Source organism: Mustela nivalis (genome assembly GCF_964662115.1).
Source record: "Mustela nivalis genome assembly, contig: HAP1_SCAFFOLD_1232, whole genome shotgun sequence".
NCBI lineage: Eukaryota > Metazoa > Chordata > Mammalia > Carnivora > Mustelidae > Mustela > Mustela nivalis.
The window spans coordinates 322-25,785 of NW_028135432.1; the positions used below are offsets into that span (position 1 = coordinate 322).

The window sequence follows — 25,464 nt, forward strand, 5'->3', positions numbered from 1 at the left end:
AGTGTTGCTTTCATTTTAGTGCCTTGGAGCAAATATTTAATGAAGCTGTCTCTCATTCTTTGTGAATAGCAGGACAAGTAGAGTAGTCTACTTGAAGAATATTTATATATTTGAGACAGAAAAAAGAAGTACCTCTCTCTCGACTTTGCTTAAAATTCCATTTTTCACTGCTCTTGTGTTGACTAGAGATGTATGAACATTTTATTTGATGGAAGGAAGAGGATTTAGCTGACCGTCACATGGCATATAAATATAACATAAATGGTTACAGGTGTAGGTGCTGGATTTAGATAGACTTGGGTTTAACCTAGGTCTCCATATATCAACTGGTTATTCAACTTCAGTGGTCACCATTTCCCTATCTAGAAAATCTACCACAGATATCTACCGTGCCTATGTGAAGGGAAAAGAACAGAGAGAGAAGAGGTTGGGTTCAAAATATTTTTGCTATTTGTGGTTTTATGACAGAATTCTGGCATAAATTTTGTTAAATTCTGTAAAAATCATAAAATGTTAAAACTGAACAGGAACTTAAGAGTTCATTTGGTCCAATGCCAGAATTTTATAAATGAGGAAAAATAAGATCTGAAAAAAGCCAAGAAGCATCTCCAGGTTCACAGTGCAGCTGGCAGTAAAAGGCCAGTGATTTCTTTCCACTTCATGGAAAACTCATCTTAAAACAAAAATTTTAAAGATGTTTTCATCATTTTTAGTTTTATTTTATGGAAAATATTCCAAGGGTAAATCTTTCTTAGAGATACTGTGGAGAAATAATCACTCTGAAAGACCCTTTTCTAATTCCAAGATTTTGTGTCAGAGTCGGTATCATGCCAGTTTTTAAAATTTTACCCAGATGTAGGCAATGTCATAATTATTACTCCATGGCATAGTCCAGTGTACATTTACTTCAGCTGACCGGCATAGTTGCAGTGATATCTTCAGTGGAACTTTGCTTTTCAGAATTTAAAAAATATCCTTTCAATGTATGTATGTCTGTCTGTTTTCTAGATGTCTCCTGAAGAAAAAGTTTGTAAGTACTGTGGAGTCAGCTATCTGATCCTTCACGAGTTTAAGGCTATGGAAGAAAAAGTGAAGGCGATGGAAAAAGAGATGAAATTTTATCAAGGAAGTGTAGACCGTGAAAAGAGACTTCAAGAAAAGCTACAGTCTCTTAGTCAAGATTTTGAACAGTACAAAATTGACAATGAATCCAAAACAGAAAGGTTAGAGTCTATTATTCTTTTCTGTCATTTATTTAGTTTGAAAGAAAAGTACAGGAAAGAAATAGACTTTGAATGTTTTTCTAAAATTTCTCTGTATCAGTTATGTTACAATTTAATATATTTGAGTTCATTTTATTATTAATAATTATTAAATATAATTACTATAGTTTGAGCATTTCTTTAAGACATGTATTTAAATAATTAGAAAGCAGTTAATTCAGTAATTATATGGTGAGATGGGTTAAGTTTTAATTTTCCCCAGATGTATATCCTAATTTTATCATTAGGAAGATTTGTCTAGCAAAAACCAGGTGAATTTTGGTAGTTTTTGATACTTGATACTGTTTTTAAATGGCCTCAAACATTTAGATTTATAGAATAAGGTTTTCATGTTTTGAAAAGGATGCCAAAATATTAATATTGGTACATGATTCTAAATCACTGAAATTTGAAAAAATTGAAGAATGGGTTCCTGATGCTGTTGAATCTAATCAGCAATTTAGTCTGCTTGAAGACACCTCAGTGGTTTTATACAGACACTTCGGTAAAAGGGTTTTGCTGGTATTTTATGGCTTTTCCTTTTTTATAAGTGAATATTTCTCTATTTAAAATATCAACAGTTGATGTTAGTAAATCTTGAATTAACGAAGGTAATGAGTATCATGTCTTTGTAAAAGTAGGAACTTTGTTAGATCTCCTAGGATTAAGAACTTTAATTATAAATTTTTATAATTACATTAAATCTCCATTGAGTCTGATAGTTCTTAGACTATTACTAAGAAAATTTTGTTACAGTTTCTTGAATATCAAATCTGAATAATAAAGTATTTTGTAATATTTGGGTAGAAAAATAAAACGTTTGAATATTCAGTTTAAAATTTTAGAGTTGGAGGGTTTTTGCCTGTCAGAGCAGAAATTCTTTTGCTTGCTGTATTTACATTTTACTTTCTTTAATAACATGTTACATTATATAAGTCATATATAAATACACAAAATAAAAGAAGTATATAGAAGAAAAGGAAAGGAGTTCCCTTTTTATTCTGATTTCTTCTTACTGGAGGTAAAATTGCTTTTAATGGCTTGGTGTATATCTTTCTAGGTCCATTGTTGTGCCTTTACCCTCATTATAGATATATTTCTTTAAGATAGCTAATATATTATATAAGACATATAATTTAAAAACCTTTATCTTTTAATAGGCCAGTTTTTAATATAAGCAATATATTAAATATATCATTCTGTGACATTTGCCACTTAATTTATATATATTGAAAATTGTTCCGTGTTAATATATATAGATTTATCTTTTTATCTGTTACATTTTCCTACTAAGAATATGCTATAATTTACTTAACTTTTTCTTTCTAACATTTAGATTATTTCCAATCATTATTACAGACAGTACCTATATTTATGTTCTTGTGTATGTATATTTTCTGTGGGATAAATTCCTAGACATTAAGTTGCTGAAAGAAAGGAAAAGTCAATTTAAAATTCTAAAAAATGTTATACCAAATTGTCCTTTGAGAAGATAGTATTAATTTTTATTTGGCCTATTGTTTATAAAGTGGCCATTTTCTTACTTGTTGTTAATATTAGAGTTTTTCAGATTTTTACTTTTTTTTCTAAGGGGAGAGAGGGGCAGATGTAGAGGAAGAGAGAGAATCCCATGCAGGCTCCATGCCTATTGTGGAGCCTGATGCAGGGCTTGATCTCATGACCCTGAGATCATGGCCCGAGCCAAAATCAAGAGTTGAATGCTTCACTGACTGAGCCACCCAGGCATCCCATCAAATTTTTGCTTTTTTCTTGAGTCAAAAAAGTTACTTCTTTGGTGTTAATTTGTGTTTGTTTATTGCTAATGATGGTGCACATTTTTTTACATGTTTATTAGACATTTATATTTCTTCCTCTATTAATCATTTGTTCATATCTATTGTCCAAATTTCTATTAGGTTGTTTAATTTTATCTATAGGAGTTTTTAATATAACATGGATATCTTACTTTGTTTATATATGTTGCTAATATTTTCTCATGGTTGCTTATCTTTTCGTTCATTGTGTTTTTTCTGCATTGATTATTTATTTGTTTGTTTACTATTCCATGCCAAATTCTGATCAGGGTTCTGTGTCAAGTTCTCTTGGTTATGAACAACAGAAACTTACCTGATTAACAATAACCTAGATTTAGCCAAGTTGAAAAACCAACATATGTTTAAAAATATTATAGCGTTGATGTTTTAGTTAACTTTTTAAAAAATTTTATTTATTTGTTGACAGATCACAAGTAGGCAGAGAGGCATGCAGAGAGAGGGAGCAGGAATCAGGCTCCCTGCTGAGCAGAGGCCTGATGCGGGGCTTGATCCTAGGACCCTGAGATCATGACCTGAGCCAAAGGCAGAGGCTTAACCCACTGAGCCACCCAGGTGCCCCTGAATATGTTTTTTGCAAGTATTTTCTCCAAGTCTGTGGCTTTGTCTTCTAATTCTCTTGACATTCTCTTTAGCAGAGCAGATATTTAAATTTAATGAAGTCCATCTTATTGTTTATTTCATGAAACTTGCCTTTGGTGTTGTATCTAAAAAAGTTATCACCATAACCAAGGTAGTCAAACTTTTCTCCTGTCATTTTCTAGTTTTCTAGTTTTGTATTTTATATTTAGGCCTATGATACATTTGAGTTAATTTTTGTGAAGGTGGTAAGGTCTGGTTTTTTTTGGTTCGTTTGTTTTTCTGCATGTGGATGTCTTCTAGTTACTTTCAGCACTGTATGTTAAAGAGACTCTCTTTTCTCCATTGTGTTTGCCTTTGCTCCTGTGTCAAAGAGCAGTTGACTATATTTATGTAGATCTGTTTCTGGACTCTCTGTTCTATTAATATCTTTGTTCTTTTACCAGTACTACATTATTTTAATTATTGTAGCTTATAGTAAATTTGAAGCCAGGTAGTGTCAGTCCAAATTTTTTTTTTCTCCTACAATATTGAATTGTCTGTTCTAGGTTTTTTGTCTCTCCATGTAAACTTCAGAATCCGTTTTTTTCATATAAATAAATTCACAAAATAACTTGTGAAATTTTAATTGATATTGAATTAAATCTGTACATCTGTACATCTGTACATCTCTACATCAAGTTGGGAAGAATTGATATCTTTATATATTGAGTCTTCCTGTCCAAAACATGGAATATCTCTTAATTTATTTAGTTAATCTTTGTTTTCTTTTTTCTTTCTTTCAAATTTTTAATTAAATTCTAGTTAGTTTACATATAGTGTAATATTTAGAATTTAGTGATTCATCACTTACATATAACACCCAATATTCATCACAGCAAGGACTCTCCTTAATACCCATCCTCTATTTAGCCCATCCCTCACCCACCTCTCACCATTGACCCTCAGTTTGTTCTTTATTGTTAAGAGTCTCTTATGGTTTGTTTCCCTCTCTCTCTTTCCCCCCACTTCCTTTATGTTTTGTTCCTTAAATTCCACAAATGATTTCATATAGATATATAGATAGATAGATAGATATAGATATATATATATTCCTCATCATCTTTCTCTGTTCATCAGCTGATGGGACTTGGGCTCTCTCCATAGTTTGGCTATTATTGATAATGCTGCTATAAACATTGGGGTGCATGTACCCCTTTGAATCTGGGGTGGTTGGTTTTTTTTGTATCCTTTGGGTAAATACCTAGTAGTGCTGTTGCTGGGTCGTAGAGTAGTTTTATTTTTAACTTTTTGAGGAACTTCCATGCTATTTTCCAAAGTGGCTGCACCAGTTTGCATTCTCACCAACAGCGTAAGGGGGTTCCCCTTTCTTGGCATCCTCCCCAACATCTGTTGTTTCCTGTGTTGTTAATTTAACCATTGTGACAGGTATAAGGTGGTATCTCATCATGGTTTTGATTTATATTTCCCTGATGATGAGTGATGTTGAGTATCTTTTCATGTGTTTGTTGGCCATCTGTTGTTCTTTGGAAAAATGTCTATTTATGACTTCTGCCCATTTCTAAGCTGGATTATCTACATTTTATTTTCTTATTTAGATCTTGTACATATTTTGTTAGAGTTTCTTAGGGTTTTGCCCAAGTATTTCATTGGGGGGGGTACTAATGTAAATGGTAATCTGTTTTTAATTTCAAATTCCATGTGTTTGTAGTATATAAGAAATTGACTCTCGAAAGTTCACCTTGTATCTGGCAACCTTGCTATAATCACTTACTAGTTCTGGGAGTTTTTTGGTTGATTCTTTCATATTTTCTACACAGGTGATCATATAGATTTGCATACTACAAATTTCAGTAAGTTGTACTTTCATTTTCACTTAAAGTATTTTTAAGCTTCTCTTCTGAGTTCTTCTGTGACCCATATGTTATTTTTTCATCTCCAACTATTTGGGGATTTCCCAGCTCTTCTGTTTGATTTCTAGTTTAATTTCCTTTTGGTCTGAGCACAGACACCATATGATTTTTATTCTTTTAAATTTGTTAAGATGTGTTTTATGGCCCAGAATATGGTCTGTCTTGGTGAATGTTCCATGTGAGTGTGAAAAAATGTATATTCTGTTTTTGGATGAGGTAGTCCATAAATATCAATTATATCAGTTGGTTGATGATGCTGTTGTGTTCAACTATGTTCTTATTGATTTTTAATGTGCTGGATCTGTCCATTTTTTATAAAGTCTTCAACTATAATTATGGATTTATCTATTCTTGTAATTCTATAAGCTTTGCCTCATATTTTGATAATCTGTTGTTAGACTCTCTTGTTAAGGATTATTATGTTTTCTTGAGGTTTTGACCCCTTTATCATTGTTATACCTCTTTTTAACTCTAGTAACTACTTTGCTCTGAAGTCTTTTCTGTCTGAAACCAATACGTACATTCTCACTTTCTTTTGATTAGTGCTAGCATGGTATGTCTTTCTCCACTGCTTTATTTTTTTTTTTATTTTTTTTTTAATATTTTATTTACTCATTGGGCAGACAGAGATCACAAGTAGGCAGAGAAGCAGGCAGAGAGAGGAGGAAGCAGGCTCCCCGCTGAGCAGAGAGCCCGATGCGGGACTCGATCCCAGGACCCTGGGATCATGACCTGAGCTGAAGGCAGCGCCTTAACCCACTGAGCCACCCAGGCGCCCCACTGCTTTATTTTTAATCTATTGGGTCTTTATATTTAAAATGGATTTCTTGCAGACAAGAATATTTGGGTTTTGTTTTTTGATACGCTCTGACAATCTGTCTTTTAATGAATGGATTTCGACCATTGACATTCAAAGTAATGACTGATATAGTTAGGTCTAGATCTACCATTTTTATTACTCTTGTTCTTTGTTCTTATTTTTGTCTTCCACACTTTTCTACCTTTTATGGATTTGAACATATTATATCATTCCATTTTCTCTTAGAATATCTGGGTTTTTTTAAAAACTTTTTTTAGTTGCCCTAGAATTTTATATATATATATATATTTTTTTTTTTCAAGTCTGCTTTCAGATAACACTATACTGCTTCATGGGTTGTGTAAGTACCTTATAATAATGAAATATTTGTGATTCCTTCCTCCTATTTCTTATACCATTGCTATCATTCATTTTACTTTTTTTTTTTTTTAAAGATTTTATTTATTTGAGAGAGAGAGCAAGAGAGAGAGAAAGAACAAGAGAGAGAGTAAGCACGAGCCGGGGTAGGGGCAGAGGGAGGCAGAGGGAGGGGAGGAGCAGACTCCCTGCTGAGCAGGGAACCTGATGCAGGGCTGGATCCCAAGACCCTGTGATCATGACCTGAGCTGAAAGCAGACTGAGCCACCCAGGAACCCTCAATTCACTTTTAATTAGGCATACATAAATATCCATATATATTTTTAAAAGCACACATAATCAAATACATTATTGCTCAATTATTAGTTTGAATGAATTGTTGCTTATTAGATTAAAAATAAGGAAAAGTTTTTAATTTACATTCACTTAGTCCCTCTCTGATGCTTTTGCTTTATGTTGACCTGAGTTTCTGTTCTGTATTCTTTTACTTTTTTCTGAAGAATGTGTTTTAACATTTCTTGCAAAGCATGTTGACTGACTGGCAGGCAAATACCCTCAAGTTTTGTTTCTCTGAGAAAGTCTTATTTCTTTTTCACCTTGGAAGGATAATTTTACAGATTACAGAGTTTTATGTTAATTTTTTTTCTTTCAAACTGCAAGTATTTCATTCCACTCTTTTTTTCTTTTTTTTGCTTGCGTGATTTCTGAGGAGAAGTTGTATAGAAGACTTATCTTTGTTCCTGTATAGGTAAGGTGGGTTTTTTGTTTTTTTGTTTTGTTTTGTTTCATTTTGTCGTTTCTGGTGTTTGTTTGTTTGTTTGTTTGTTTTTAATTATTTATTTGACAGAAAGAAAGAGCACAAGCAGGGGGAAAAATAGGCAGAGAAAGAGGGAGAAACAGGCTCCCTACTGAGTAAGGAGCCCATTGCAGGGCTCCATCCCAGCACCCTGGGATCATGACCTGAGCTGAAGGCAGACACTTAACCTACTGAACCACCAGGTGACACAGGTAAGGTGTTTTTATCCTCTAGCTTCTATCAAGTCTTTTTTCTTTAGTCATGATTTTCTATAGTTTAGAGATGATATACCTTTTTGGGGGGGTAGCATTTATCCTGCTTGGTATACTCTCGGGTTCTTGGATCTGTGGTATTGTATCTGACATTAATTTGGAAAGAATTCTCAGTCATCATTTCAAACAATTCTTCTTTTCCTTTATTTCTTTTTCTTTTATTCTTGTTATATATATGTTATACCTTTTATAGTTGTCCCAAAGTTCTTGAATATTCTCTTTTTTTTAACTTTGCTTTTCAGTTTTAGAAGCTTTTCTGATCTATTGTCATATGTTCAAGCTCAGAGATTTTTTTCTTAAATGATGTCTAGTCTACTATTAAGCCCATTGAAAGCATTGTTCATTTTGTTACAATGTTTTTGATCTCTAACATTTCTTTTTGATTCTTTCTTGGAAGTTTCATCTCTCTGCTTACTTATCCATGTGTCTTGTATGTTGTCTACTTTTTCCATTAAAACTCTTTTCATAGTAATTATAGTTTAAAAAAAATTCCTAGTCTCAGGGCATCTTGGGTGGCTCAGTTAAGTGTCTGCCTTTAACTTAGGTCATGATCTCAGGGTCTTGGGATTGAGCCCCATGTTGGGCTCTCTGCTCAGCTGGAAACCTGCTTCTGCCTGCCGCTCTGCCTGCTTGTGCACATGCTCTCTTTCTCTCTGTCAAATAAAGTCTTAAAAAAAAAATTCCTAGTGTGATAATTCTGACATTCTTGCCATATCTGCCTCTGGTTCTGATGCTTGTTCAGTCTCATCAAACTTTTTCTTTTTTCCTTTTAATAATGCCTTGCAATTTTTTGAAAGGTGGATACAATGTACTTGTAAAAGGAATTGCTCTAAATAGATCTTTAGTAATGCAGTGGCAATGTGGTGGGTGGGAGATGAGGAGAGGTGTTCAGTGGTCCTGTGACTGGACCTCAGTCTTGTAAGCCTATGCCTCTGCATTGTGAAGTTCACAGATGTTCCTTAGTTGTCAGAGCCTTACCCCGCCTCACTCTCACCCTTATGTGGGTCAGGATGGCTAGAATGGATCTGGGTATTTCCCTTTGCCAGGTTAGTTGAGCTCTGATAAAACCCCAGCAGGTTAAACTCTGATAAGATAGTTTCTCCTGAGAGCAGGCCTTGTTAAACAGAATACAAAGCTCTGGTATTTTTCAACATATTTACTTTTCCCTTCTGTTTGTAAGAGGCACACGTGGATTTTTCTCTCATCTTTAGTTTGAGGACCTGATAGGGCTCCTGGATGTAAAACGCACAAAAACATGGTGTTCTTCTAGAGTTCTTATCTCTCAGACTTGTCCACAGTGAGTTTCTAGTCATTTGCAAGTTACAATTCAGGTTTTTGTTTCCTCACATTGGTTCCCATGGAGGTTTCTCTGGGTTTCTGCTCTGAAAAGTTGTACTTCTTTGTATCTATCCTCGTCTCCAGTTTTGGGGGGCAGTGGTCTGCTTTAGGCCCTCACTTCTCTGACAAGTCTAGCAAGAGCTGTTCATTTTCACTTTGTTCATCTTTTTACTTATTGTTAGGGTAGCCTATTGACTTCTAAGCTCCTTACATTCCTGACTGGAAACCAGAGATCTTAAGCTGGCATTTGAAAATGTGACTTAATACTTTAAAAATTTCTATTCTTTTCATGTTCTATAAATGTTTACAACTGGACTCATTAAGTCTCATGAAACCAATCAAAGTATAGACACACCAAGAGGAAGAACAAGACATAGCAGACAAAGGAAATAAGCAGAAAATTATGAGTCTCTAATACTTAAAAAAAAGTATAGGTTTCAAGTAACATTTTCTAACCTTGACTTTCTGCTTATAATACATTAATGCTATTACTTCTGTATCAATTCCTTTGGTGTCTGTCATCGTCTATTACTGAGCTGCCAATGTGACATTGTGGCAGAAATATCTTTTGGAGCTCCTCTGGGAGGTCTACTTCAGAATTCCTCTGGAAAGGAATAGCCACAAGGAGATTCTGTGTTTGTAGACAGATTGATACTGTATAGCTAAGTATATCATTATCACTACTGGGATATTCTATTGATTTTAAGTTTATCAAAACTATTAGTTTAAGCTTATGGTTCTCACCAACTGATCAGAATTTCAACTAGCATGTTTTACCTTTAGTCATCATGGAGTAGCATACTGATCACAGCTGAGTATTTCAGAGAATTCAAGAACCATAATGGCAAACTATTGGTCAGAAATATTTGTATTTAGAATTGAATGAATTTATTACATTAAACTTTAATTTTGAGGTAATGATAGATTCACATGCAGTATAAGAAATAATGGAGATCCTGTGTACTATTTACCCAGTTTCCTCCAGTTGGTAAAAGCTTGTAAAACTATAGTATAATATCACAATGAAGATATTGACCAATATAGTCAAGATGCAGGACAGTTTCATTACCACAGGATTCCTCATGTTGCTCTTTGTAGCCACAATTACCCTTTCCCTTCTCTGTTCATGACCTTTGGCAGCCACCATATCTATAATTTTGGCCTTTCAAGAAAGTCATATAGATGGAATCATAGAATATGAGTGTTTTGGGATAGTCTTTTCACTCAGCATAATTCTTTGGAGATGCATCCAAGTTGTGTATATTACTAGTTCCTTCCTTTTTATTGCTGAGTAGTATTACATTGTATTGATGTACCACATTTTGTTTAATCGTTTATTTACAAGCATTCACTGAAGGACATGTTGGTTATTTTCAGCTTTTCCTTGTTACAAAAGAAGCTGCAGTGAATATTTATATACAGATTTTTGTGTGAACATGAGTTTTGTTTCTCTGAGATAAATGTTCAGAGTATAGTTGCTGGCTTATAGTTCAGAGTATAATTGCATGTTTAGTTTTATTATTTATTTATTTGGTATTTATTTTTTTTGCATGTTTGGCTTTATAAGAAACTTCCAAATAGTGTTCCAGTGTGGTTGTACCATTTTATTTTCACCAGGAGTATATGAGTCATCCAGTTTTTCCACATTCACCAGCATATGATGTCAACTATTTTTTGTTTTAGCTATTCTGAGTGGTGTGTAGTGGGACCTCATCATGGTTTTAATTTTCATTTCCTTAATGGCTCGTGATATTAAACATCATATGTGTATCAGTTTGCCAGGGCTGCCATAATAAAATACTACATACTGTGTGGCTTTTTGTTTTTAAATTTTTATTTTTTATAAACATACAATATATTTTATCCCCATGGGTACAGGTCTGTGAATTGCCAGGTGTACACACTTCACAGCACTCACCATAGCACATACCCTCCCCAATGTCCATAACCCCACCCCCCTTCTCCTCAACCCCCTCCCCCCAGTAACCCTCAGTTTGTTTTGTGAGATTAAGAGTCACTTATGGTTTGTAACCCTCCCAATTCAATCTTGTTTCATTTATTCTTCTCCTATCCCCTTAACTCCCCATGTTGCATCTCCACTTCTTGTATCAGGGAGATCATATGATAGTTGTCTTTCTCCACTTGACTTATTTCGCTAAGCATGATACCCTCTAGTTCCATCCACGTCGTCGCAAATGGCAAGATTTCATTTCTTTTGATGGCTGCATAGTATTCCATTGTGTTTATATACCACATCTTCTTTATCAATTCGTCTGTTGATGGACATCTAGGTTCTTTCCATAGTTTGGCTATTGTAGACATTGCTGCTATAAACATTCAGGTGCACATGCCCCTTTGGATCACTACATTTGTATCTTTAGGGTAAATACCCAGTAGTGCAATTGCTGGGTCATAGGGTAGTTCTATTTTCAACATTTTGAGGAACCTCCATGCTGTTTTCCGGAGTGGTTACACCAGCTTGCATTCCCACCAACAGTGTAGGAGGGTTCCCCTTTCTCCGCATCCTCACCAGCATCTGTCATTTCCTGACTTGTTAATTTTAGCCATTCTGACTGGTGTGAGGTGATATCTCATTGTGGTTTTAATATGTATTTCCCTGATGCCGAGTGATATGGAGCACTTTTTCATGTGTCTGATGGCCATCTGGATGTCTTCTTTGCAGAAATGTCTGTTCATGTCTTCTGCCCATTTCTTGATTGGATTATTTGTTCTTTGGGTGTTGAGTTTGCTAAGTTCTTTATAAGTTTTGGACAGTAGCCCTTTATCTGATATGTCATTTACAAATATCTTCTCCCATTCTGTCGGTTGTCTTTTGGTTTTGTTCACTGTTTCCTTTGCTGTGCAAAAGCTTTTGATCTTGATAAAATCCCAATAGTTCATTTTTGCCCTTGCTTCTGTTTCCTTTGGTGATGTTCCTAGGAAGATGTTGCTGCGGCTGAGGTCAAAGAGGTTGCTGCCTATGTTCTCCTCAAGGATTTGGATGGATTCCTTTCTCACATTGAGGTCCTTCATCTATTTTGAGTATATTTTTGTGTGTGGTGTAAGGAAATGGTCCAATTTCATTTTTCTGCATGTGGCTGTCCAATTTTCCCAACACCATTTATTGAAGAGGCTGTCCTTTTTCCATTGGACGTTCTTTCCTTCTTTGTCGAAGATTAGTTGACCATGGAGTTGAGGGTCTATTTCTGGGCTCTCTATTCTGTTCCATTGATCTGTGTGTCTGTTTTTGTGCCAGTACCATGCTGTCTTGATGATGACAGCTTTGTAATAGAGCTTGAAGTCCGGAATTTTGATACCACCAACTTTGGCTTTCTTTTTCAATATTCCTTTGGCTATTCGAGGTCTTTTCTGGTTCCATATGAATTTTAGGATTATTTGTTCCATTTCTTTGAAGAAAATGGATGGTACTTTGATAGGAATTGCATTAAATATGTAGATTGCTTTAGGTAGCATAGACATTTTCACAATATTTATTCTTCCAATCCAGGAGCACGGAACATTTTTCCATTTCTTTGTGTCTTCCTCAATTTCTTTCATGAGTACTTTATAGTTTTCTGAGTATAGATTCTTAGCCTTTTTGGTTAGGTTTATTCCTAGGTATCTTATAGTTTTGGGTGCAATTGTAAATGGGATTGACTCCTTGATTCCTATTCTCCTGAAACTGTTCCAAAAATAGAAATGGAAGGAGAACTTCCAAACTCATTTTATGAGGCCAGCATCACCTTGATCCCAAAACCAGACAAGGATCCCATCAAAAAAGAGAACTACAGACCAATATCCTTGATGAACACAGATGCAAAAATTCTCACTAAAATACTAGCCAGTAGGATTCAACATTACATTAAAAGGATTGTTCACCACGACCAAGTGGGATTTATTCCAGGGCTTCAAGGTTGGTTCAACATCCGAAAATCAATCAATGTGATACAACACATTAATAAAAGAAAGAACAAGAACTATATGATACTCTCAATAGATGCTGAAAAAGCATTTGACAAAGTACAGCATCCCTTCTTGATCAAAACTCTTCAAAGTGCAGGGATAGAGGGCACATACCTCAATATCATCAAAACCATCTTTGAAAAACACCGCAAATATCATTCTCAATGGAGAAAAACTGAAAGCTTTTCCGCTAAGGTCAGGAACACGGCAGGGATGTCTATTATCACCAGTGCTATTCAACATAGTACTAGAAGTCCTAGCCTTAGCAATCAGACAACAAAAGGATTTAAAGGCATCCAAATCAGCAAAGAAGAAGTCAAACTATCACTCTTCGCAGATGATATGATACTTTATGTGGAAAACCCAAAAGACTCCACTCCAAAACTGCTAGAACTTGTACAGGAATTCAGTAAAGTGTCAGGATATAAAATCAATGCACAGAAATCAGTTGCATTTCTCTACACCAACAACAAGACAGAAGAAAGAGAAATCAAGGAGACTGTGTGGCTTTGACAACAGAAGTTTATTTTCTCACAGTTTTGGAGGCTAAAAATCCAAGATCAAGTGCTTGATTTCTGACAAGGCCTTTTATCCTGACTTTCATTTATTTATTATTATTTTTTTAAAAGATTTTATTTATTTATTTGACAGAGACACAGCGAGAGAGGGAACACAAGAAGGGGGAGTGGGAGAGGGAGAAGCAGGCTTCCAGAGGATTAGTGAACCCAGTGATGTAGGGCTTAATCCCAGGATCCTGGGATCGGGACCTGAGCCGAAGGCAGACGCCTAAGGACTGAGCTACCAGGTGCCCCTTTTCCTGACTTGTAGATAGCTACCTGCACACTGTGTAGTGTACCCACACGACCTCTTCTCTGTTCATTTGGAGAGAGAGATTTCTGGTGTCTCCTTATTTTCTTACATGGTTACCAGTGCTATGAGATTAGGGCTCCATCCTCATGATGTCATTTAACTTTAATTACCTCTGTAAAGACTCCGTCTCCATATATAGTCACATTGGGAATTAGGGCTTCATAACTTAATGTTATGATTTTCATGATTCTGGTATGATGAGTGATTTTCCATTGAATCCTGGTTGTTTTGAGGTTATACTGTGAGGTTCTGTATCTTATTTCATCTTTTTTTTTTTTTTTTTTTTTTTTAAAGCAGGCACTCCCCCTATTGAGGTATAGCATGAAAGCCAGATGGGTATGTTTGTTTAGCTTCCTGCTGGGCTCACTGACACTACTCCAGCTAAAGTGGGATTTTACTCATACTGCCTTATATCAGACTGGTGGATATATATATTTTAAATTTATTTGACAGAGAGGGATCACAAGTAGGCAAAGAGGCAGGCAGAGAGAGAGACAGAGAGAGGAGGAAGCAGGCTCCTTATGGAGCAGAGAGCCCGATGTGGGGCTTGATCCCAGGGCCCTGGGATCATGACCTGAGCTGAAGGCAGAGGTTTAACCCACAGAGACACTCGGGCACCCTGACATCCAACTCTTGAATTCAGCTAAGGTCTTGATCTCAGGGTCAAGAGTTCAGGCCCCATATTCAGATCCTGTGTTGGACTCCACTTTAGGTGTAGAGCCTACTTTAAAATAAAATAAAAAGTTAAAACTGCTTACGTGGTATATTATTTCTATTCTAAAGATTTTATTTAGTTATTTGACAGATAGAAATCACAAGTAGGCAGAGAGGCAGGCAGAAAGAAAGGAAGGGAATCAGGCTCCACACTGAGCCCCAGATGTGGGGCTTGATTCCAGGACCCTGGGATCATGACCTGAGCCGAAGGCAGAGGCTTTAACCCACTGAGCCACCCAGGCGCCCCTAATATTTCTATTCTTTTGCTCTCAATATACCTATGAGCAAATTTTGACAGCATGCTGTAGACAACATATTGTTGAACCATGTTTTTTTTTTTTTTTTTTTAAATCTACTCTGCCCATCTTTCTTTTTCTTTTACTTATTTGAGAGAGTGTGAGAGAAAGAGTGGGGAGGGGCTCAAGGAGAGGGAGAGAAAGAATCTCAAGCAGACTCTTTGATAAATGCAGAACCTGACATGGGGCTCCTTCTCATGACCCTGTGATCATACCCTGAGTGGAAATTTAGTCAATCACTTAACCAACTGAGTCACCCAGGCGGCTCTTGGCCAGTGTCTTTTAATTTATGTATTTTTTAAAAAGATTTTATTTATTTATTTGAGGAGAGAGAGATGGAGAGAGCATGAGCCAAGGGGAAAGGCAGAGGGAGAGGGAGAAACAGACTCCTCGCTGGGCAGGGAGCCTGACCTGGGGCTCCATCCAGGAACCCTGTGGTGGTGACCTGAGCTGAAAGCAACTTAAAGACTGAGCCACTCAGGTGCCCCTTAATTTATGTATGTAGACCATTTATGTTTAAGGCAGTTATTGGTATGTTAGAGTTTAAGTGTGCCATTGAATTATTTGTGTTCAGTTTGTTCCTCTGGTTCTCTTTTTCCCATTTCTCTTACATTTATGTTGGTTTCTTGAAGGTTTTTAGGATTATATTCTGATGTGTGTGTGTGTGTGTGTGTGTGTGTGTGTGTGTGTGTGTGTATTTATCTTATTTATATTTGGACAGAATAAGTTCTTCCCTAAAGTTTGCTGATTCTATAGGTTTTTATCTCTTGTTACATTTAGGAGATTTGCAGCCATTTTTTCTTTGACTATTATTTTGTCCTACTTTCTCTCTTTTCCTTCTTAGATTCTAATCATATGAATGTTAGCTCTTTTGTTACTGTCTCACATGTTTCTGAGGCTTTGTTAATTGTGGTCTTTTTTTTTTTTTTTTTTCCATTTTCTCTCTGCTCAGTTTGGGTGAATACTGTTGATTTATCCTGAAGTTTATTGATTCTGTCTTCTGTCATTACACTCTGCTTTTGAGCCTGTCTAGTGAATTTTTTCTTTCAGTTATTGCATTTTTCAGTTCTATAATTTCTATTTGGTTCTTTTTTGGGTAACTTCTATTTCTTTGTTGAGATTTTATTTTTTGTTTATTTTTTGTTTCAATAGATATTTAATTGCTTTTAAGGTAATTTTTATGGTGGCTGCTTTATAATCTTTGTCACATAATTCCAACATTTGATTTATCTCAGTATTGGGTCTGTTGTTTATCTTTTTTTTTTTAATGTTATGATTTTCATGATTCTGGTATGATGAGTGATTTTCCATTGAATCCTGGTTGTTTTGAGGTTATACTGTGAGGTTCTGTATCTTATTTCATCTTTTTTTTTTTTTTTTTTAAGCAGGCACTCCCCCTATTGAGGTATAGCATGAAAGCCAGATGGGTATGTTTGTTTAGCTTCCTGCTGGGCTCACTGACACTACTCCAGCTAAAGTGGGATTTTACTCATACTGCCTTGTATCAGACTGGTGGAGTGGAAGTTCACTTATCCCCCTTGGCCCCATTCACACTTTTCTGGCTAAAGTGGGTCACCAACTTACACTGTTTTGTGTCTCTTCTGGATTAAAAAATTGGCTCCCTGCTGCTGAACTCACTGTCACCAAAGACTGTGAGTCAGAGAGCTGACTCACATTGCTTTGTTGCAGGTGAATGGGTAGAAGTTTGACTCCTCTATGTGCCCCACTGACACCAAGGGATGGGAGAGGTAGAGTGCCACCCAGCCCTGCTTCCTGTCACTTTATTCTGCTTTTTTGATGCCAGCTTGGAGTGGAGGCTCAGCTCCCTCCTGGTCTGACTGGTACCAGAGGAAAAGAAGCAGATTGTTGACTATTTGCTTTCATACTACCTTATTCTGCCTCATTGGCGTTGAGTAGGGCTGGAGGCTCCTAACTGAGATCCTCTGACACAGGATCTGGTTGGAGAACAGAAATAAGAGTGCTGCTAGTACTGTTTTTAACTGCTTCATTCGTCTCTTTGCTGTCCCTTGGTATGGAGGTTTAGTTCCCCACTAGGCCTCACTGACACCAGGAGTGGAAGGGAAAGTGGTCACTACTACTGCTTTATATTACTTTGTACAGACACGGTGCAGCGTGGGAGAGGAGGCTTAGCTTTCCATTGGCCCTGCTGATACTTCCCCTGTGGGGGAGTTGGAGCATATCTTAACTTCTGCAAGAGGGAGATGGAAGAGGGAGATGGAAGATCACCTCCCTGATCAGTCCACTGACACTGTACCACTCGGGCGAATTAGGGGATCAACTTTCTACTTGGCCTCAGTCCCACTGAAACTGTGGGGTAGGAGGTACAGTTGTAGTTGATGTCTAGCTCCAAGAGGGTGGATATTGCCAAGAATGTTTTTTCTTGGTTAGTCACCCTATTGCTGATCGACTGTGAACTTTTTCTTTTTTGTCTGTGGCTATTGGTGGTTCTGGTTTGGAGACTTTGGCACATTGTCTGGGATATATGGAGATAATAAGGAAATAAGGATCTCACTGCCTTGGCATTTCTCAAATCCTGAGATTCCTAGGCCATCTGTCTTCCTTTTCACCTTTCAGAGGCTTTCTATACTTGGGTTATGTTATGATCAGTGTTTTTAGTTGTAAGAGGGAGGACCTGAGAATAACAGGGCTACTCTATTTTGGTTGTGACCTTGGGTTGATATTTTAGCCAAATTAAATATTGCTCTGAATAACTAAAAACTTTTCAAAGTAATTGGTTACATTTTCACAAATGTCAATAGCTAGTTGACAAAAGTCAATAGTTATGTAAATGCATCTCAGTTTGTCTGCTAAACATTTCTTCTTTGACTTCTATTCTGCTAATGCCAAATTGAGACTGTGGCATAGAGATTTAAGCAGCTGTACAGTAGGCCTGACTGTGAAGAACTAGACTTGAAAGTTTTGTTGATCAGGGTTGGCTGTTCTCAAAAATTAGCTGTGCCATAGAAGTCAAGTCTAAAGCAGTCAGCCAAGGAATGGGCATAGGTAGGTACCAAGGGTTTAGAGACTCAGACTGAGTCCCCAGTTTGGGGTCAGAATTAATACAGAGAGTTTATTATGTCTCCGAGTTTATAAATGTACTTGGCTGGAATAAAGTGTCACTGGGCAAACAAAGTAGATTTTGTCAATTATCTCCCCTGCCAAATCTGCTTTCCACATAGACTAGTTATATCAGTTAGCAATGCATTTTGCAGCAAGTGGCTTAAAGGGACATGGCTTTATTTGTTTCTCGAATCATGAAGAAAGGGTTTATAGGGAGCTCGGTAATGTCACCAGGAACCCAATCCCTTTCCATCTCTCACTTTGTGTTTCTCAGTGAATTGAGTCTCATGCTGGTCTTCTCGTGATCTCAAGATGGCTTCAACACTGCCAGATGTCATGTTCATTTCTAGGCAGGAATATGAGGGGTGAAGCACTCAGGGGAAATGCCTGTATTAGAAGATCAAAAGCTTGCCTACAACTGCAGGGATTCTGGGGAATTGACTGCAGGGAGTTGGCTCACTGCTTGCTGAAGTATCAGGTTCTGTTGTAAGGAAGAAGACACTAGCAGAGCCTGCCTCACTGGACCATCACCTCTTCCTCCAGAAAATAACATGTGCATGCTTCCTTTACTACTTTGAGTGGGAGAGAAATAATCACCCAGGGAAAGAAATTTATCAAGGACTCCCTTTTTAAAAAGGTCTTTTGTACATGTCAAGGTTCTGCTTGTTCTACTTTTGCAGTAATCTCTGGTTTTGTAGAAGTAGTGTTAAGAGAGACACATTAAGAATGTTTGTGACAACTGATTTTGAATAATTAACATTTTATAGAACAAAGAACTGATACAAAACTATAGTTCCTATGGGGTGGATTACTTCCTAGGTAATCATTTCAGATCTCTGGGGCTTTTCAAGCCTTCACCTCTCTTCTAAGATCCTGATTTGTTGCCTTCAGGGTAGAGTAATACTAGTTAGAGTGAAGTAAGAGCTGGTATGAATGGGAGTGTGGTTGGGCTGAACATGGGGAAAGCAGGAAAAATACAGTAGAGTTCCACTGGGGAAAGCATTTATTGCTTTTCAGGCCACTGAAAAATGGCTCCAATAGATACAGGGTCATTAACAAATAATTTAAACCTGGAAGTTGATATCGTGTTTTTTTTCCAGTCTAGGTGTATACATATGAGTTTATTATATTGATATATTTACTATTCATTACTTAAACCTTGGGAAACTTAAACAAATTTTATTCATACCATATAGTCTAAGACTAGCTAATCTTTTTATTGTCTTTTCGTTGTTCACCAGTACTAGACTAGTTCTGGACCAAAGTCCTTAGGTATACATCATACTATTTTCCTTTATTCCTTCTTTCTGTGGACATGTGCAAACAACAAATAAAGTTTGACGGGTGTTTTACTTATTGGCATAAATAATGCTTACATGGGTTTCCTTGTTACTAAATCTGGCAAGGTTATAGAGACTGGTATTTATTCAACAACATAGATAGACCTATGTATACATGTATATCTTTTATTACCAGTATAACTTTGAAAACTCTTTTGTGTACCATTATGTTGTTGCTATAGCAACATAGTTACCAAAATAAGGTATATATTTTACTGCTTTGTCTTTTTAAAGGAGGTCTCTTTTTCCCCCAAGTTTTTAGTCAGCACTATAGAATTTTCGTCCCAGACATTCAATATTCTTTCTTTTTATCTTTTCCCTTTGAATTTCTCCTGCTTAAAATTAGTTATTTATCATTAAAAAATGCAATTTTTATAGGACTAAATCCTATTGGGAGTTATAAGAATGAATGAAGGGAAGCTGTGTATAATATGGTATAAACAGTAGAGGCTCTGCTGTTACCTAGTTCCATGACCTTGGCTTGTAATCTTTTCATACTTTTGCTTCTTCATCTAGAAAATGGCCAAAGAACCAGCTACTTCACAGGAATGATGTACACATTACTCTGTGCCTGGCAGGAATTCAGTTACGTCTTACTTCCTTAATCTTCCTTTTTTTTCCCCTTCCCTCCCGCCTTTTTTTTCCTTTTTTAAATTAAGGTTAATAGCATACAGTTTTTTCCTCCATAGGTATCATCACATTCCTACCTACCCTGGATATCTGAATATTACCTAATATCATAAGGGAAGTTCTAAGGTCTAGGAAATAACCCTATCTCAGCTCTACCAAAACAATGAATTCTATTTTAATTAGTGATTGAAAATGCCTAACCAGCTTTGATTATGTCCACAGCCTGCATTTCTGCTCAATGGAGTAGAGATTTTATAGAAAGCATAATTTTAGAATTTTTACTTTTATTTATTATACCCCCATATTTCCAAATGGATGTGAAGTGTTGTAAAAGGACATAATAAAATTAACATCTTGACAGAAAAAAGGGAGGAGGTGTTGAACAAAAACCAAGAAACAGAATGGGTGAACCCCTAGAGTCAACAGTGCAGCTTTGCTGAAAATCCTACCTGAACTTGAGGAATTCTGTACAGAGCCTTTTTCTAGAAACAGGAGTGGAGTAGGGGTTGGAGAGGTGGGTTTTATATGTAGATTGTTTATTTGTTTATTTAATCAAGGCTGACTTAGTGCCAGAAGATATCAACAAGAAGTCTACAGGAAGTAACTGGGAGGGCCATTAGGCCCTAGTGAGAACCTGCATTATCTGTGAAGCATGAAGCCAGTCCTGATAGGTGATAGGGAGATGCACCTCTACTGCTGCTGTTCATTGAGGGGGCAGCAAAACTTTTCAAAAGAACACAGTCTCATCCTATCTTTCCCTTAATCTTCATTTCTCCATCTACCTTCTTATTGTTTCACTTAACTACTAGGCCTGAATAAACAAGTCAGATCCTGTTATTTTTAGCTTAGGAATAGGATGGTTTTTATTTGTTGTAGATTTGAATTAATACATCTTCAAAAACATGCAGTTTGGTTTCTTCTCAGATTATTTATATATTATTTACATTTTTCTGAATGGGAACAGTTTTATGTTAGAAGAAAATGAATTAACTCACTGAGTGAGGTATCATCAACAACTCCTGTTATATCCATTTCATAGATGGCTAAACAAACAAAAAGATTAAATAACAGTGTCACACAGCTGATTAACTACTTTGTCTTTTCTGTAATATTCCTATTTGAATTCACTGAAGAAACCAAACAAATGCAGCCATGGCAAAAGATAGCATGAAGATACTGTCATTGGAGAGTTGTTTTGAAGGGACAGGGCACATCAGAGCTTGAGTCTTGTCTTATTGTACTGAAGAAACCCACTGTATAGAAAGCCATCCAGTAGCGTTAGCAAGAAATGGGTTGGTTGGATTTGCAGAACTACTAGGAAAGCTGTCCCTGGAAGCAATGTGAAGAACTTAATAAGAAATCTTCATGTATTACATGCCTTTTTAAAAAATAAATTGAAGATGTAATGAAAATGGAAAAGTCTTTCCATTAGCCGAAGTGATTCCACATCTGAAATGACTAATTCGGACATCCATTCTTTGTTTATAGCCTCTTCACCTTCCAACTTGGTCACTTTCATTGAGGCCTGAAATCTATTGCTGTCTCTACCTTCTCTGACCCTTTCTGTTAACACATTTTTCCTATTCAGCTTAGCTTCCATGGATTGTGATGTCAATTATTCCCTTGACAGAATGTTAAAAAGTCCCTTATCCCATTATCCTTTTATCATATCAACCTGAAAAACCCCTACTGTGGATGGCTACAACTATCACACACTATACTGGTACCCTAGCTACCAGGAACCTGATACTAATTATTTCCTCTTTCTGGAGTATTTTTACCTTCTCTTTTTCTACAAACTCCTTCCTTTCCAACAGCATTCCTTAGGACTCTTCAAACAAACAAATGAAACGGTCTCTCAGTCTGATCGCTTAGCCCCTTCTTCCTTTTCAGGCCAGTCTCATTAAATAAATTATCTGAGTTTACTGTCTCCATTTTGTTATTTCCACACACAGTGTGGCTTCCTGTCATCTGGCTTCACTCAGCATCATTTCAAAGGAGGTGTTCTAATTCAGGTCACCAGCTACTTCATGTTGCCAAATCTAAAAAATACTCTAGTTGACTTCTTAGCAGCATTGACACACAGTATTTCACCAGTTCTATTTGAAATACTCTTCTTTTGCTTCCATGATATCATATTATTCTGGATTATGTGTGGCTTCTCCTAAGTGTTGCTTCTCATTATCCTTTCCTGGACTCTTCACTTTTCTTGCTCTGTACATATTAGAGCCTTTCAAGGCTTCATCCATAGCTCTCTTCTATTTTCATTCCTTACTTTTCAGTTTCTCTTATCCCACCCCAAGACTTCAGTTACCCACTTTTTTTGGTAGGCCTGTGAATCTCTACTTCCATCTCTAACTTCTCCTTTGAGCTCCAGATTAATCTATTTAACTCTTCATTTGACATCTCCACTTGGAGGCATCACAGCTTCAACAATGTCAAGTAGCATAATTCTTTACTGAGATAGCACACTATAAGTACGATGACCATAAAATTAGTAGTCCATATTGGGAAGTTATTGAGAGTAAAAGGGGGTGTTATTAAGAATTATTCTTTTTAAGACTAAAAAAGCAATTTTAAGTTTATAACAAAATTAAGAAGGAGTTATCGATATTTCCTCTATCCTCCCTATCACCACACATGCATAGCTGCTCCATTATCAACATTACTCACTAGAAGTGTACATATTTTACAAGGATGCATCTACATCAATATATCATGATCATCTAAAGTTCATAGTTTACCTTAAGGTTCCCTCTTAGTGTTGTATTCTATAGGTTTGGAAAAATGTATAGTGATGTGTATCCATCTCTTGTGTCATACAGAATAGTCACATCCTAAAAATCCTCTGTGATAGAGCTATTCATTATTCTGCCCCCAAACCATTGATCTTTCTATTGTCTCCATAGTTTTCCCTTTTCCTTTTCATATGGTTGGAATCATATGACATGTACCCTTATGAGACTGGCTTTTTTTTTTTTTTTTTACTTAGTAATACATATGTAAGATTCTTCCAAGTCTTTTCATGACTCAATAGCTCATTTCTTTTTAGTGCTGAATAATATCCCATTCTCTGTTCATACCTCTGTTTATCCATTTCCCTAATGAAGGACATCTTGGTTGCCTCAAGTTTTGGTAATTATGAATAAAGCTATTCAGAATAGCCACGTGCAAGCTTTGTGTAGACAAACATTTTCAGCTCCTTTGGGTAAATACAAAGGAACATGATTGCTGGATCAGATGGTGAGAGTATATTTAGTTTTGTAAGAAACTGTTCAACTGTCTTCCAAAGTGGCTGTGTTTTTTTGCATTTCCACCAGCAATGTGTGACAGTTCCTGTTGCTCTACATCCTTCTCAGGATTTGGTGTTGTCAGTGATCTGACTTTGGCCATTCATACAGGAGTAAGTGGTGTTTCATTGTTGTTTTAATTTACGTTTATCTGATGACATATGCTAGCTGAACATCTTCTTTGCTTATTTGCCACTTGTATATCTTCTTTGATGAGATGTCTATTAAGGTGTTTGGTCCACATTTTAATTGGGTTGCTTCGTTTCTTATTGTTGAGTTTTAAGAGTTCTTCATATATTTTAAATAACAGTCACTTAATCAGATGTGTCTTTTGCAAATATTTTTTTCCAGTCTGGATTTTCTTCTGATTCTCTTAGTATTGTGTTTTGCAGAGCAAAAAATACTTCTGCTTTTTGCAGAAGCTTTTAATATTGATAAAGTTTAGCTTATCAGTTGTTTCTTTTGTGGATCATGTTTTTGGTGCTGTATCTAAAAAGGCATCACCATACCCAAGCTCATCTAGCTCAGCACTTTGCATTTAGGTCTGTGATCCATTTTGAATTAATTTTTGTAACGGTTGTAAGGTTTGTGTAGGTTCATTTTTTTTTCTTTTGCAAGTATATGTCTAGTTGTCCAGCAATACTTATATGGGTCTGTTTTTGGACACTCTATTCTGTTCCTTTAATTTCTTTGTCTATTTTTTCACCAATACCACACTGTCTTTATTACTGTAGTTTTATGGTAAAGTCAGGTATTTCCAATCTTCCAACTTTGTTTTTCCTTCAATATTGTGTGGGCTATTCTGGCTCTTTTGCCTTTCCATATAAATTTCAGAATCAGTTTGTCAATATTCATTAAATAAGTTGTGGGGTTTTGACTAGCATTGAATTGAATCTGTAGATCAAGTTGGGCAGAACTGACATTTTGACAGTATTGAGTCTTCCTATCAATGAACATGGAATATCGTTCAATTTATTTAGTTCTGTGATTTCTTTCAATTTTTTTCTTTCATCAGTTTTGTAGTTTTCCTCAAATAGGTCTTGTACATATTTTTTAGATTTATACATAACTTTTATTTTGAGGGATGCTAAGGGAAATGCTGATGTGCTTTTTAATTTAAAATTCCATATGTTCGTTTCTGGCATTTATCTTTTATATCCTATATATATATATAAGAAAGTGATTTACTTTTGTATATTAACCTTGTATCCTGCAACATTCCTTTAACTGCTTATTAATTCCAGAAGTGTTTTTGTTTGATTCTTTCAGATTTTCTACATAGATAATCATGTCACCTGAGAACAAAGACAGTTTTATGTCTTCCTTCGCAGCCTATACACTTTTTATTTCCTTTTCTTGCCTCATTGCATTAGCAAAGACTTCTTATGCAATGTGGAAAAAGAGTGATGAGAGGGGATATCCTTAACTTGTACCTGATCTTGGCAGGAAAGGTTTCATGTCTCCCCATTAAGTATGTTGCTAGTTATATTTTCTTTTCTTTGCTTTCTTTTTTCTTTCTTTCTTTTTTTTTTTTAAGAAAGTCTTTATTAAGTTGTATTAAATTGAGAAAATTCACCTTTATTGCTGGCTTACTGTGAGATTTTTGCTCATGAATGGATATTGGATTTTGTCAAATGCATTTTTTGCATCTGGTCATATGATCATGTAATTTTTCTTTCTGATACTGTCAATGTGATGGATTATATTAGTTCAATTTTGAATGTTGCACCAGACTGGAATACATGGGGTACTTCCCACTTGGTCATGGTAATATTTTGTTGAGAATTTTTGCATTTGTGTTCGTGAAAGATAATAATCTGAGTTTTCTTGTAATGGCTTTGTCTGGTTTTACAATTAGGGTAATGCCTCCCTCATCAAATGAATTAGGAAGTATTCCCTCTGCTTCTCCTCTCTGAAAGAGATTGTAGAGAAAAATATTGTAGAGAATTTATCCTTAAATGTTAGAATTCACCAGTGAACTCATACATACGGGCTTTGCTTTCTATTTGGGATGTTATTAATTATTGATGCAGTCTTTTTTTAAAAAAAAAAAGATTTTATTTATTTATTTGATAGAGAGAGACACAGTGAGAGAAGGAACACAAACAGGG

The 25,464-nt window shown here is 36.0% G+C and overlaps 1 protein-coding gene across 2 annotated transcripts in view; it reads left to right on the top strand.

Annotated features, from left to right (window-relative positions):
• Window positions 1-1,008: 1,008 nt before the first annotated feature.
• LEKR1 (leucine, glutamate and lysine rich 1) overlaps window positions 1,009-25,464 on the top strand; it is a gene marked incomplete at its 5' end in the record, with an annotated part of 163,734 nt that continues 139,278 nt past the window's right edge. The window contains one exon of one of the 2 annotated variants that reach the window (XM_082750521.1): window positions 1,009-1,223. In XM_082750521.1, the coding sequence (XP_082606647.1) occupies window positions 1,009-1,223 (215 nt within the window). Of the gene's footprint in view, window positions 1,224-17,154; window positions 17,417-25,464 lie in introns of those variants that run through there. The other variant, XM_082750522.1, reaches the window with a different exon arrangement.